The following is a 16,798-nucleotide window of genomic DNA, read 5'->3' as shown; positions in this document are numbered from 1 at the left end:
TTCTTGTATTTCATCTTTGTTTTGATTAATGTTCTTGTATACTTCTTGTATACTTCTCTTTGTATATTAGTTTTTGTTCCTTTTTTTCATTTTCGTTTCATTCTTTTTATTGTTTTGGGTTTAGTATTTTCGTTTCGTTTCTCTTCTCTTCTGTTTAATTTCAGAAAATGTGAGATTATGAGTAAAAAAATGACAAAAAAAAATTTTTTTTTTTAATTTTTTTTTTGGTAGGAAGAGCTGCGCTACTTAGGAAAAAGCGCAGCCCTTCTAGCCCAGAAGGGCTGCGCTTTTTCCTAACTAGCGCAGCCCTTCTGGGCTAGAAGGGCTGCGCTTTTTCCTAACTAGCGCAACCCTTCTAGCTTAAGGGCTGCGCTTTTCTAGCGCAGCCCTACTTAAAAAGTGAAGGGCTGCTACTGAAAGGGCTGCTGCCAAAAAGCGCAGCCCTACATGCCTTTTTTAGCGCAGCCTTTCTTCATTTTTCCACTAGTGATTTATCATATAGTTATAGACTTATACACATCTTATATATGAAGCTACAAATATTTGGACGAACAATAATGAAGATAATCAAATTTGTATTTTCTATTACAAGATTGTACGAGTTTCTCTGATTGGTTCTAAGATTATAAAGATATTTTATAATTGGTTAGGATAAGTCATGTAGTCATATATAAAACCAATCATTGTTTTAATAAAACTCAACAATAATAATACAATCTCATTCTCTCCTCTTTCCTCTACACTTTCTCTCTATCATTTATCTCAATTTGAGAAGAAATTGAAATGAAGTTCTAATATCTTCTTTATTGTATTAGAGTTGGATTGTAGCAAAGATCCTGAAATTCTTCACAAAATCTTCATTTGGAAAAACAAATTCAATGATAGAAGTTGATGAAACTATAAATATATAAGTTGATGAATAAACTATGGAAAATCAAAAATTATGTAGAATTCAAGTTCATTATCGCAAATCTTAGCTTGATGATCCATTCTTCTTTTCACCGAGGCATCATTCTCACTAGATAATTTGTTATTTTTTCTCAAATTCTTTAAAGTCCCTTAATCTTTCAATAATGATGAAAGAAATTTTTTTTTATTAAAAATCATGACTACATCGCCAGCAACATCGACGTTCACCTCTCTTGTTCGGGATCCTTTATGTCTTTACTTCATTCCACCTAATGAGAATACTTCACTTTCATTAATTTCTAAAAAAATTAATGGAGAATGTTCTGGAGAATGGAAAAGAAGTATGATAATTGCTTTGTCTATGAAGAACAAAATAATGTTCATTGATGGTAGCCTACCTAAACATTCAACCAAACTTGATTGCAAAGCCAATGAACAATGTAATGATATTATTATATCATACGTTTTCAGGTCTCTAGAACCTAATATTTCTTAGTGTGATTTACATAAGGACGACTACTGACATTTGGAAGGATATGAAGGAAAGGTTTTCCAAAAAAAAATCAGGACCTTAGTTTTATTCTCTTCAACAAAATTTGAGTGAAATTTCTCAAGGATCATCCTCAATAACTGATTATTTCACTCAAATCAGGCAGTGTGGGATGAATTAAGTGCAATAAGACTTTTTCCTTCTTATACTTGTAATGGTTGTAAGTGTAATCTTGCGTAGATCCATGGTACATCAAGATGAAGACAGACTCATAGAATTGCTGATGAAATTGGATCCTAACTATGCTAATTCTAGGTTCAATACTTCAATATCTTAATAATGCAACCCTTGCCTAAGTTATCCCTAGCTTACAAGTTACTTGTTCAAGGTGAGAAACAATGACAAACTTCATCTAGTAACACAGCTGGTCAGGTATATATGTCCATACAGCAGTAGACAACAATAGAGAACACTCTGGAATCATTGGTAAGACTTACAGCAAGCATAATCCTAGATATGTTTTTCATAATGTAGGAAAGATGTTGTTGGTAATTCACTGCAAGAAGTATTGTGATCACTGCAAAAGAGTGGGGCATACTATGAATAACTGTTGGAAAATTCATGGTTATCCATCACAAGTCAAAGGCAATAACACGAGATAGTTGCCTTAGTTCATGGAGATGACATTGATGTAGGAGCAAGTGTGACAGACATATCTGAAGATCAACTTAGCACCATGTTGCATCTTCTATCTACCATAAGCAAGACTGAACATGAAGTACCTATTAACGGTTCTACTAATGTGGCAGGTACTTGCCTTATTATTTGTTCCAATTCACAGTGGATTATAGACAGCGAGGCCACTGATCACATATGCAACAATTTGATATTGTTTAGATCCTATGAAAAGTACAACAAGTTTCCTAATACTATTACAATTGCTGATGAAAAGCAAGTAATAGTAGAAAATATAGGAAGAGTGGAGTTTGATGATGAAATTGTCCTAGAAAGGGTGTTGCGTGTCCTTGGGTTCAAGTTCCACTTCTTATCTACTCATAAACTTTTGCATAGAAATGAATTGTCATATCACATTCACTTCTGATTTATGTCTGCTTCAGGATCTTTGCCTGCATCATTCAGTGGTTCTTGGTAAAATCAGTGCTAGTCTTTATGTGTTGATGAACATTATTCCAAACATGAGGATTCTTCAAGCAATAATGATGTTGTTATCACTACAACAACTCTCTTAACTCATTATGGAGATGTAAAACTATGACATCTTACGTTAGGCCACATGCCATTTAATAAATTGCATTTGGTGCATTTTGATAATCTTAATAATGTTGCTTGTGATACATTTTGTCAAGTATGTCCTAGAGCAAGACAAACTAGGCGTCCATTCCCCACTAGCACTTCAACTTAAATAAGATGTTTTGAATTGGTTCATGTAGATACATGGGGCCCTTATAAAACCAAGACGCATGATGGTTTTACGTGGTTTCTTATTCTTGTTGATGAATTCTCTAGACACGCCTGGACATCTATGATGGAACATAATACTGATGCACTAACAATCTTGACACATTTTTTTGCTTTGATAGAAACACAATATAATGTGATAATATAAAGCATGTTTTAGAACTGATAATGCTTATGAATCGTGTGAAGGAGATATCTTAGATTTGTTTAATTATAGAGGGATTAAACTTCAGAAGATATATGGTGTAAAAACCAACAAAATGTGGTAGTTGAAAGAACCTATAGGTATTTGTAGAGACAGCAAGAGTCTTATTCTTTCAAGGAAAAATGCAAGTGAAGTTTTGGGGTGAATCCTTGATGTGTGCCACACACATTATTAACAGAATGCCTCTCAATAGTATTGGTTTTCATTATCCTTATGAAAAATTATATGTTGCAACACCCTCTCTCAAACACTTAAGGATATTTGGGTGTTTATGTTTAGTTTCCACTCTTAAGGCAAACACATCTAAGTTTGATCCTAAATCTTGATTGTGTTTCTTTATTGGTTATCCAACTGATCAAAAGGCTTACAAACTTTGTTGACTTAAAAACAAATAAAATTCTTATATATAGAGATGTCAACTTCTATGAACATCGTCTACTATTCCATTATTCATCGAAACTATCTTCGTCTCCAACTCCTACACATATTATACCTTTCTACTGACAATACTGATAGCATGATCCTAGTTTTTAATTTACCTTGAACCCTCATGTTCCTTGAAGATATTTATTTATCTTCATCAAACACATCAATAGTTCTTTCTTTTGAACTTAATGCTCACCTATTTCCCCACAAACACATTCACCAACACCATCTCAAACCTTACTAACTAGACATTAATTATCTCCTAGTACCACACTAAACATATCTCTTGTTCCAGAACCTAGATATTCTATAAGAAATAGATCTAAACCATCTTACCTTAACCATTGCATTTGTGTAGCTGCCAGTGTTGCATCTCACGGGCGCAAAATTGTTTAGTTTGATAACCTACCTTCTTCTCTTCAAGCTTTCATTAATCATTACTCCACTTTTACCGAACATGTGAACTACTGGGAAGCAGCTCAACGTCCTGGTTCGGTTGATGCAATATAAAAGGAAATAAATGATCTTGTTGCTAATCACACTTAGGATCTAGTTCCACTTCCAAATCATAAGAAGGCTATTGGGTGCAAGTGGGTGTTTAAGTTGAAGTTGAAATATGATGGCACAGTTGACAGATTGAAGGAGAGGTTGGTAGCCACAGGTTTTACACAGAAATATGGGCAGGACTACAAGGAGACATTTTATCAAGTGATTAAAATGACCACAATCAAATGCTTATTAAGGTTTTCGTAATCTTGATAATATTCTTGACAAGCGGAAAAGTCCTTATTTGGGCTTAATCAAGCCTCAAGACAGTGGTTTGCAAGGTTGAATGATGAATTGGTTCAGCAAGGTGATACTCAATCAAGAAATGATTTTTCTCTTTTCCTTAAGAAGAGTGATTCTTCAGTCACTGTTGTGGATGTATATGTCGATGATATGATTACTTATTGAGTCCAATCTAACTGAAATTCTTACCTTAGATCAGCATTTACATGATGTTTTTAGCATCAAGGACTTGGAATGCTTAATTACTTCCTATATATGGAAGTGAATCATTCTTCAAGACAGCTTTATCTGCTACTACAAGGCTCACTGCAACTTATGGTGAGTTATATACCAATCATGAGCATTATACATATCTAGTTGGGAACTTAATAAACTTCCTTACTCATATTAGAGTAGACCTTTCCTTTACAGTCCATACCCTTAGGCAATATATGCACCAGCCTAGGGTTCATCATCTACACTATCTTCGTCATATCATTAGATACCTTTCCCATACTCTTGATTAGGGTATATTGTTGAAGGCTACTGATCACTTGACTTTACGACCTATTCAGACTCAAATTGGGGTTTTTCTCCTAACATAAGAAGGCTTGTCACTGGCTATGTTTTGTTACATAGCAATTCCCCTATTTCATGGAAGTCTAAGAAACAATCGACAATTTATAAATCTTCTAGTGAAGCTGAATATCGAGACATGGCAACAGCAGTAGCAGCAAAAGTTACTTGGACTGTCAGTTAGTTCAAGCACTAGTGAAAAAAAACGCATCTGACATAAGACAACTGATTTGGTTAGGCCCAAACCGGATCAGCTTAAGTGAACTGATCCAGTCAAGTCCCAAACCGGGTCAGTAAAATGCAAATGGGCCAGCTTTGTAGTTCCTTCACTTGTGTCCCCAAGTAACTGATCCGGTTAGCCAAAATAACCACATCAGTTGCTTTTTGGTCGTATAAATAGTTGGGCCATCGATATTTCTTTCCTTCATGAGCCTATTCTCTCTCATTTCCTCCTCAAAAACCCTAACTCTCAATCCTCAAACCCTAACCCTTTTTTATTCTCTCTCTTCCTCTCTCACTCACGCATCACCCGTCTCTCACACTCTCGCCACCAGCCACACAATCCTTCACTGGATTTCAGATCTTGTTTCGCGGTGTCGTTCATGGTTTACATTCATGCGTCATTCGTTGTCTACTCTCCTCGTCGTTCATTGTCATCACACAAAATATTTAGATCCTTTTTCACGGCGTCATTCTTAGTGTTCATCGTCTCCTCGTTTATCACCATGTTCATCGTCTCCTCTCTTAAGATCTAGATTTGTCAGATCGTCATATTCATCGTCTCATCTCCTCGTTCATCGTCGTGTTCATCGTCTCATCTCCTCTTCTCAGATCTTTATTTTTCAGATCTTGTTTCGTTTTTCTTAGTTTCAAGTTTATGATTTCATTTCATTATCTATATTATCTTTAAGATGTATGTAATTTAGATTTTTTTTGTTCGTTTTTTTATTTTTTTGCTACTCTTAATTTTTTTGGGATTCAGATCTTGTTGTTTTATTTTCGTTTCTCTTAGTTTGTTTTTTAGGGTTTTAGGATTTATGTAAGTTTCATAAAATTTTAAATTATGCCATTTTAATTTCTGTTTCTAGTTGTTTTTGTAATTTGTACATTACATTTCACTTATTAATCTGATTTTGTTTTTATTTTTCCAAATTTACATTGTGTTTTGGTTGGATTTTCGCTAGGTAACTTGTACACATGGGGAGTGCAAATTTTCCTAAAAAAAAAGAAACAAAGAGGACTACTGTAGACTGCAAATTTGGTGCCTCAAAAAATAATATTTTTGTTGCACATTACCCCTTAACTAATTCGGTTAGCGAGTGAAAACTGGATCAGTTTTGTCAAACTGATCTATTGTTCACCCCCTAATTGGATCAGTTTATTACACAACTGATCCAGTTATTTTGAAAAATCGGATCAGTTAGACTGCTCGGAGCCCAACCTCTCCGGACCAAAAATCGGATCTATAAGGGATATTTTGACCGGAGCGGTTGAACTTTTTTGCATTAGTAAAGAATTTAATGTGCGTCATCTCAAGCCAGTCATATTAAATTGTGAGAGCCAAAGTGTTCTCCACACTAGCAGGATCCCTGTGATCCATGAACGCACTAAGCAGTGGCGGATCTTGGAACTTTAGTTATCGGGGGCCAAAAACTATTTACAGATATGGAGACACTATTTTAAAGTTAGACAATACAACTTTTTTTTTTTATAAATGTATGATATTTATTTAATTTTTAGATAGTTTTTAACTTTGCAAAAAGATGAAATAGGAACGTTAAAAATTTAAAGTTTTAAATGTCATAAAGTTAAACATGTATATAAAAAATAAAGATAAAAATAATAATCAATAAATTATAAAACACAGTTTAAAAAAGAAAAGAAAATGCTGCCAAAAAAAAGAAGACAAGAAATACTAAGCATCTGAGCAAGTGGACAAGAAGCCCTTTTGTGGGTCTCCTCCTCCCCTTCCCCATTTCCTCTTTCTGCTGATTCTGCATCCCTCTCACGGGTAAACTGCCGCCTACTAGTACTATCTATACAGTAATGTTTTGGGCTTTATTTTTTCTGGGCTAGACAAAATAGTACTTAATAAGTGTTTTTTTTTTTTCTCAAAATCTTTCAGGGGCCAGGCCCAGTCCTGCCCCTTGAAAGATCCGCCTCTGGCACTAAGTACATAGAGCTATATTCTTATAATACAAGAAAAGTCAGCAGCAAGCTACTGCCAGCTGAGCCACACCAACTAGTAGTTGAAGTTATTCTGTTAGAGGTTGTTATTTTCTGTTATAATAAGATTGTACACACGTTAGAGTTTCTCACGTTATGAGATTGTAAAGATCTTTTATAATTAGTTAGGACAAGTCATTATGTAGTCCTATATATAATTAATCATTGTTGTAATAAACTCAACAATAATAATACAATCTCATTCTCCTCTTTACTCTACATTTTATCTCCATCATTTCTCTCAATAGGAGAAGAAATTGAAATGAAGTTCTAAGAACTTTAAAAATAAGCCAATAACTGACGACGCATTATGGATGTCGCAAAATGATGCATGCAAATCAGAAAAAAGAACGAGAAGATCTTAACAGAACGAACCTGTAAGGGAGCGGCAGCATGGGAAGTAAGTTAGGTCTGCGTCGACATTTAGGAAGAGTAGTAAAGAGGAATACGTCGGCCCAATCACGCTTTTGGTCCTCGGATACAACAAAGGCTTGCCCATATCCCTCCATTTCATTTGATGTCTGTGCGTATTTCTTTTTTTCTTCCAGTGGGAGATCAAAAAATTCTTCAGTCTCCAACTTTAATTTCTCTACCAAGGATGTGTTGACACCATGGTCTATAAGCTGCACATTATGTAAAGAATTACCTTTTTGATTTTAAGTGATAGCTATGTTAGACTTATGTGGAAAAATTGACAGAAATAATCCCAATTATGACCGGTCCTTTCAAAGTAGTCTTACCTTTGGGTTATTATGGAATAATTCATACTATTTGGTGTACCATCCTAAAATACTCCAAACCTTTTCTTTTCTTGCCTTCAATGTTCCCTTTTGGGTCTATTTATGTAGGATAATTAAAAGTTCGGATTATTTTGAGAAAGTACTCCCAATAATTTGGATTATTCTAGAATAACTCATATTTGGGATTATTTTCAGTGGAACGGTGATATTTCGGATTATTCTGGTCAATTTTTCCTTTTATTCGTTATTAGCCCTTAACTCAAAGTTGTGAATTCGTTATTAGCCTTTTTATTCGTTAAAGCCGCGAATTACCAAAGCCTCAATCACTAGGGCAGAAGGAAGAATCACTATCAGTTGTTCTTGATTGGAGTAAAAATTGGAAAGAAATTAGTAATCATGCAAGACTATAATCATAGATGGAGCTGAGAAACAAAACAAGGGAAGAAAGGATGATTCGGGAGTGGTAGCCTCCGGATGGGAAATCTCACGTATGAAGATGACAATTGCTCAGGGTAGTCAAATGATTAATGCTAATTATCCTTTACAAGCAGAAGCCCTGGCTCTTCTATTGGGCATAAAGAAAGGTAGGAAACTTCAACTAAAAGATCTATAAGTTTGGATAGTTTCCAAGCAACTGATTGAGGGGCTCAAAAGAAACAAGAATACACCCTCAAATCTCTATTATATAAGGGAAGGGGGGAGCAATGGTGTCCTTTTTTGAAATGCCTATTTTGCCCCCCCCCCCCCCCCCCTCCCATTCTAAATTACAATTTCACTTACAAATCAAAGGGGGCTTCAAACAAAAATACCAAAAATATAATTATAACAATCACTCACAAGTCAACTAAAATCATAAAATTGTATAATTTACGTTATGCAAATCACTAAAATGAGAAAACTTTATAAAAACTAAAAAATTCACTTACAAACTACAACCTAGGAAAAAATTGACTTGAAATCAAAGTGTCCACTTTCTTTACAATTTATGAAATACTGTACTTAATTCAAAAATCAATTAAAAAATTATAATATTAGAAATCATAAATAAATTCAATAAAATATTCTATTTTGTTCATAGAATTTAACTTTGAAAAGTAAAAAAAAAAAAAAAAAAAACCAAAAAGAATGGTGAGAGACTTAAGTGACATAAACTAAACCAATCAAATTTCGCAACTAAAAACAATTATACTTTGTATGTCTAATTTTCAAATTTTGACTCTTATGCCGAAGAAAATCGAGTTTCTGTTTCGAAAAATATTCAAGCACGCATCGCGTGCAAAAAATTCTAGTATCAAACATATCATAAGGGATATTATGCTCGTAATAGATAGCTTCTCTTCCATTGGAATAGTTAAAGTTGACATAGAGAAAGTCAAAAAGGCACATTGCCTAGCTATCAAAGCTAGAAAGATGGGCCAAATTGTGTAATTTCTTCCTCTTCTCATACAATATATATCTATTCCACTGTTTAAAAAAAAAAAAACTCAAATTTAAAGTTAAATATTGTTTGATGAAGTTTTTCTTATACTTCCTTCATTTATATTAATTGCAATATTTAACTTATTTACAAGTTTTATATTAGTTACAATATTACTTTGTATGGTAATAAATTATCACTCTTAATTTCTCTCCCATATTACATTAATCGCTCTTTTCACCGACCTTCTTTTCTTTGTTCTAACTATAGTGAGTGTCCCAGACGATGTTGCGGGTTGTTACTTTTTGTAAATTTTTGTCAGATGAGGAAAAATTAACGTAATGACATGATAAGTAATTGTATAATTTTTGAAAAACAAACCCTTTAAATTTTGAAAAATTGGGGATGAAAGCAATAGCTTAACTTTCTACAAGGAATTGGAGTAGTAGTAGTTTATGTCTATAATAGTCTCTTGTTGTTATCATAAAAATGTTAGGTATCTAATTACTTGTGCAAATCTTTTAATGAGATATAATTATAAGACCTTATGATATTTTTTTTGAGATATTCAACAATGATGTTATGTTGGATTATTGGTTGAACTTTCACTTTTCATTCTAGAGGTCACGTGTTCAATACGTTGTAACTACACAATATTATTTTTTTAATCGAGGATTTGACTTGGAGCATTTGCATTAAAGCCTTAGAGGAGAGTGCCACATGGCACACAGACATTCTTAGGAACACCTTTTAATAAATTAGTATAGATATTATGACTTTTTGAAAACCGTATCAAGCCTTGTTCCAATTCATATGAAAATGGAAGAAGTCGATTACTCCCTCTATCCCGTAATATAGTGATTACTTCTTTTCTCATGAAACTTAATGAGAAGAGATCATGATTAAATTATTATTATTATTATTATTATCATTATTATTATTATTATTATTATTAACGTCAAGAATGATTTATGCTTCAAATTCCACTTGTTGGCAATTATTGTTACCCTTTGATATAAATTCGTGATGGAATGACTAGCTTGGAGGATGTGCACACTTAGGTAAAGAAAGGGGAGTTAAGAAGATGAACTGTTTTTAAGGTTATTTTGATCCAAGTTATTAGGAAAAAAATTGTTTTTAAACGTTATTCTTGTATAATTAGTTAAAGTGTTTGGAAAGAGTTTGTTTTGAAAAGTTATTCTTAAATTATAAGTTAAAATATTACGAACTAGCAAATGTGTTCTTTTATCCAGTAGATTTCGTACTCAGTTTTATACTGACGCGTATTTCGTCTTTCCTATTTGGTTTTGTCCTATATACCTTTTTAGTAAGCAGTATTGCTGGTGAACTTTAGATGTGCATGAGAGCATATTAGGAAGGGGAACTTCACCAAATTTAGGATGTTTTATTTATTTTTAAGTTTCAGACAATATTTATTTTTAATAAATAAGAAAATTATTATTTGGTTAAAGTCTTCTGTTCCAAGTTATTTTTTTAGTTAGTAGTTAGTTGTCGAAAGTGTGTTAGTCACTTAGCAGTAATACTGCTAAATTATTTTAATATTATTTGTTAAATTAGTTATTTTAAAGTGAGTAATTTGGAAATGTTACAAAGTGGTATCAATTTTCCAAGTTTAGAAAAGATATAATTTATAAATTAAAATTGATGGGTAGACACAAGATGGGCATATAAATTTTGGCATTTGTATTATAAATGGTTGTTCTCAAGTTTATTGATTTCTTTTGTACCATTTGTATAGATGCATCTTGCTAGTGCCACAAAAGGTATTTTTTATAGGGAAAGATGATGGGTGTAGATGTGTTGGGGCTACAATAAGTTATGTCTATGATTAGGAAGGTTCTCCCCAACGCTTTGGGTAATTTCTGTGGCTATGAGGTATAATCATCTTGGTTATTCTATATCTTGAAATCAAGTACACTTTAAAAATTTGGAATAATTGTCAATAATAAGTCAACCTTTGTCCCGTTCGCTAAAAATAAGTCATCTTTTGATTATTTCCTATATAAGTGTACCTATAGTACTTATTAAAAAGTTAAATTACAAACAATATGGCTTATTTTTTTATGTTTTTTCTTTCTTTTTGTTTTCTCTCTCATTCCTTTGAAGAGTTATACATATCATATTTGAGCAACTAAATAAGTTAACAACCTGCAAGGACTTGTTAAAAACATATCGGTATTAAAGGTTGACTTATTCAAGGACAATCATTAGGTTGACTTATTTTTAGCAGATGGCTTAAAGGATGACTTATTCTTGACAAATTTTCCAAAAAAAATTTGAAATATAAATTTAAACCATAGTGGTGCACTTAATACAAATCTTGGATCATATTAATTTCTTTTTTTATTGAGTTAACATATATTATATTAATCTTATGATGATATTCTTGTAAAATCTCAATTATTCTTGTTTTTATACGATTGTTGTTGGAAGTGGATAAAAAGATTGATATAATTCCCTATATATGGGATAAGTAAGGAAGTCATATTGCATTGACGAGCAAATAGTATTATTATGGGTACTATTATTTTTTTATGAGTAATTTGGTTATAGATGATGAACCACTAGAGGGACATGTATTACTCCGAAAAATTTATTTTGGAACGAAAAAAAGTCCCGAAATTTATTAATGATATTGTTGAGGCCAGTGATATTAATGCATGTAAGTTGGCACCATGGGTCACTGAAGAACCGTATCGAGTTCTTTTAGCCTTAATCCACCTTCCCGAGCCACCCAAATACCAAACCCTCTATGATAAGTACGCTAATGTAGTCTTACCAAATGCGGGATGGAATAAGAAAAATCATGAGTGCCATGGAGTATGGTAGCCATTATTCATCATTTTGGAACTGAATTAATGTATATAGAAATAAATGGGCCCAAAAGGGTGGTGATGCCATTAAGATTGAGCTACCTATCCCCATGTCCACAATTTCTTCAGTTGATACCATGGGGGGGTATGAAGGTTCATCTGAGCCTAATAGCACATAATATACCCGTCAAGAATACCCAAGTCAATCTGATTATATGGCCATTGACGAGCTTAGAGAATGTTATTGAGGAGGGCTAACAACAGTTTGAAGTCTCCAATAACCATAAAGACATATAGTTTGTCTTGACCATGAAACAGTCTAGTTGGGTTTTTTCATCAGGTACCCTATGGTTTTTCAAAATTCATGGCGTACCCCTATTTTTTAAAAAATGCACCAGGTACCCTTACTGTTTCAATAAAATGCACCAAATGTCCTTAATGACTAACGACGTCAAGTTTCTGTTAGTCATTAACCCCAAATTAATCCTCTAACCCTAATTAAGCCCTCTTACCCTAATCCATAACCGTCTAACACCACATCCCCAGCCTAAACCCTATGCCTCTAACACCCCCACACCCACCGCCAGCCTAAACCCTAACCCTAACTACCCACCCATCGAACCACCACATCCTCCCTTCTACCTTCCCCACCCTGCAACCGCCCTCCCCTCACCCCGCAGCCCCCACTGATGCAACCAACACCCGTAGCTGTCCTTCCCCCACCCCGCAACCTACCCCAACCCCGCAGCCCTTACGCCCGCGATTTCCCATTATGTCACTCGCACATTCCAGTCCCTCTTCTCTTTGTGGCCGCGTGTGTGTCTGTTGCATCCCCGGCCCTGTGGTTCTCCTTTGTTTCAGTCGCTTGTAGGGCCTCCTTTGCTGCTTCATCGCTCCTCTCTATTCATTTTCCCGGTGAGGGGGAGGGGTTGTGGGGATGTGGGGGAGGGGGAGGGCAGCTACGAAGGTGGGATGCGTGGATGGTGGTGGGGGCTGCGGGTACGTGGGTGGGGGATGGGGGGAGGGTAGAGGGGGGTTGTGGTGCTTGTCGGTTGGATAGTTAGGGTTAAAGTTTAGGGTGGGGTGAGGTGTTAGAGGGTTAGGGTTTTGGGGTTAGGGTTAGAGGGTTTAATTAGGGTTAGATGGTTTAATTAGGGTTAGATGGATTAATTAACCTTAATGACTAATGGAAAATTAACACGGTTAGTTATTAAGGACTTTTGGGGAATTTTATTGAAACAGAAAGGGTACCTGGTGCATTTTTTAAAAAATATGGGAACCCCAAGAATTTTGAAAAACCACAGGGGTACCTGGTGAAAAAATCGAAAATATTTTGATACACTCATATGTTCTGGTAGTTGTTATGTATAAGGCCTAATACTTCGCCATGATATATGAAATATGTGGTTGTTATGTTTTGAACTAGTTGTATACTTAGATGTTTATTGAAATATTTGGTAGTTACACAACTATTCTACGAATGTTAGTTGAGATTCTACTCAAACACTCTTAGTTCTACAGAAATGACAGAAAGAAGGAGAATGAGTATGAGTTCTATGGTTAGAAGGCTATCAAAGATAACTGAAAACATCAAGTAGGCGATGGCTAATCAAGAAACCAACCTTAGTGAAAGTGATATCTTTTGTGAGGTCCTTAAGAGGGTAGCAGCACTCAAACCTCTGACTTATCATGGGAAAGAGGACCCAGCTAGCGTAGAAAACTGTATGTATTCGAGAATTTGATAAGCTTTTTCATGCCATAGTATGCCTTGAAAACCTTACAGTTAATAATGATGTTTATTATTTGAAAGACGAGGCATACCTATGGTGGAAACAAAGGGAAGACGATCTCTTAGAGGATCTGAACTTTGGGTGAAACGAGTTCAAATATGCAATTGACGAATCTGACGATGGGGACTATGACTGTTAATGAATATTATAACAAATTTTTGGAGTTAATGAGGATCGCACGTGAGATAGTACCATCTCGGACATTGAAGGCCCAAAGGTTTGAGCAAGGGTTAACCTTAACCTTACAAAGTAAGTTGGGCAGGGTAACTTTTGAGACTCTTGATGAAATTCATGATAGAGTCACTCACCTATGTAGGATTAAAGGAATAGAGTTTGAAGGGAACTCCTCCGGGCAAAGAGGAAGTATAACAGAAATGGGAGTCAAAAAGTGGAGATAAGAAGCCTAAGCCTAATGAAAACTTTAACCAAACTACGAAAGACAATTGTTACCCTAATTGAAAGCCTAGAGGGAACCAAGAGAATTGGAAGAAAGTGAAGAGAACCTTTTTCTACAAAAGTTATGATAAGAACCACCCTAGGAAGGATTATGAGGGCAACTTGTTGACGTGTCCTTATTGTAAGAAATTTCACAACCGGGAGTATGGCTGCTTTAGAAAAGCTGGTCGGAAACTTGCAGTCAAAACTAACCCAAGTAATAAGGCCCCTGAACATGATTCACAAAAGTTAGCTTCGTTGAATGATGGTGCTAAACTAGGGATGAGGAATCACACTATAGGCACAGGTTTGGTCATGAATCGCCACTGAGGCTGAGAATAATGTTTATGAGATAGTAGTTGGAAACTTTTTAATTAATTCTTTGTCTGTTATTTGATTCTGGAGCATCTCATTCACTTATTTCTAACACTTTAGTGGAAAAGCTTTAGCAAGGCAACCTGATGTATATTTATTAAAAATTGCATGCCATAAGGAGAGATTTTTCATTCTACTAGGTTGCATAGCCATGTACCTTTACTGATAGATGGGGTGAATTTTTCGTCCAATTTTATTGAGTTTGAATTAACGAAAAAAATAAAAAGTTTAGTTGGAGGAGTTGTTGGATAAAGGGTATAGAAGATGTAGTTCGTGTCCTTGTGATGCACCTCTATTGCTCATGCAAAACTAAGATGGTAGTTTAAGGTTGTGCATTGATTATTGGGAGTTTGACAATGTAATGATCACGAATAAGTATCCACTTCCGAGAATAGATGATTTATTTGATTAGTTGAAAGGAGCTGGATTTTTCTCGAAGATAGATGTGAGTTGAGGTTATCACCAATAATTGAGGATTATTGTTGAGGGTGATTGTTGACCCTTGAGTTTTGTAGATGACTTAACCACAAAAGACATAGTGTATTTTATTTACGTTAGTTGTTGCAAGGTAATTCATTCTCGAGCTAAGAGAATACTTGGTTGAAGATTAAAACGGAGAATTAATCAAGATCGAAGTAAAGATGTTCGAGAGATGAAGAATTAAGCATGGAATGAAGATTAGAATATATTAGGATGTATTTATTATCTTCATGTTAAGGTTGAGTAAAAGCTAAATTAAGTTCGTGGTGAATTCTCAAAGGAACTTGGTTATGTTCCAATGAAAGGAACAGACTTGGCACTATAGGAACATTAAAGGAAGAGTGAAAAATGCTTTAGGAACATCTAAGAGTCTCTAAAGTTGTGCGCCTAACTCAAATATGCGCCCAATATATTTGTTAGAGTTTTTAGGGTTGTTTTAACTAAGATCCACTATTTTAGGAATTTAGTTTAAGTTTGTTAGGAAAAAGTTTTTAAAAAGATTTTCTGATTTTATTTAAAAGATTTTGTTTTCAAAAATAATACCTTTCCGGTTTTTAAATGATTTCGGTTTTAAAATATAAAATTATTTTTCGATTTTATCAAAGATATTTTAAAAAGATATTTTTCCTAAAAACTAGCTAAAGTAAATAATTTATTTTATTTCCTAAAAACTGGACTACACGCCTAAAAGATACTGCTACACGTTTTTTGTAGTTAGTGGATTTAGTGGCTTAATTAATTATCCTTCAGGTATTTAATTAATCGGTTATTTCACCAAATACCCCCGACAAATCAAAATATTCATAATATACCCCCAATGTTTCAACAATTCACCATATGCACCTGAGTTTTCATTTTTGTGCACCAAATACCCTTTTCGTAACTCCCGTTATCTCACCGTTTGTGTTATTTACAATTTTGCCACTATTAAGCCCTAACCCTCAAATTTAAACCCTAATATAAACCCTAATCCTTAACCCTAATCTAACCCATCCACCCCAACCCAGCCCAGCCCCCCACCCCCAACGCCACCCCCACCCTCGAATTCTACCCAGCCCAGCCCCCCACCCCCACCGCCACCCCACCCTTTTATTCTGCCCAGCCCAGCCCCCCACCGCCACCTCCACCCTCGAATTCTGTCCATCCCACACCCCCGCTGTCACCGCAACCCCATCCCTCTCCCTTCCTTTTCATTTCCGCCGCTCAATTCTACCAGTCTACGCCCCTTTTCGCAGCAGCCCCACACCCCCTCCCGCTGTAACCACAACCCCACCCCATCCCCCTCCCTTCCCTCTATTTTCGCCGCCCTCAATTATGCCAGTCTTCGCTCCATCCTCTCGCCCCTTTTTGCAGCAGCCTACACACCCCCTCTCGCTGTCACCGCAGCCCCACCCTATCCCCCCCTTCCCTTTCATTTCCGCCGCCCTCAATTCTCGTCCTCATCTTGCGATTTGCCTTTCAGATTTTGCCGGAAATTCGAGGATGGGGTAATTCGAAGGGGGGTTTGCGAAGATTTGCCAATTTTCGGTGGTTGGGGACTCAAATTTCGCCGTGAAAACTCGTGTGTTCTTTGCAGCGGGGGAGGGGGCAGTTGGATGGGGATGGGGACCGGTGGAGGGGGATCGGTGGAGGGGGACCCGTGGAGGGG

At 35.5% G+C, this 16,798-nt stretch overlaps 1 protein-coding gene across 1 annotated transcript in view; it reads right to left on the bottom strand.

The window, feature by feature from the left end:
* LOC104884522 (protein SRG1) overlaps positions 1 to 16,798 on the bottom strand; it is a 36,442-nt gene that overhangs the window by 13,971 nt on the left and 5,673 nt on the right. The window contains exon 2 of the mRNA XM_048634222.2: positions 7,455 to 7,702. Coding sequence (XP_048490179.1) covers positions 7,455 to 7,702 — 248 coding nt within the window. The remainder of the gene's footprint in view (positions 1 to 7,454; positions 7,703 to 16,798) is intronic.

Source organism: Beta vulgaris, chromosome 8, assembly GCF_026745355.1.
Source record: "Beta vulgaris subsp. vulgaris cultivar EL10 chromosome 8, EL10.2, whole genome shotgun sequence".
Classification (NCBI taxonomy): Eukaryota; Viridiplantae; Streptophyta; class Magnoliopsida; order Caryophyllales; family Amaranthaceae; genus Beta; species Beta vulgaris.
Note: the sequence above shows the minus strand (reverse complement) of the source record. Positions and strands in the feature narration are given on the sequence as shown.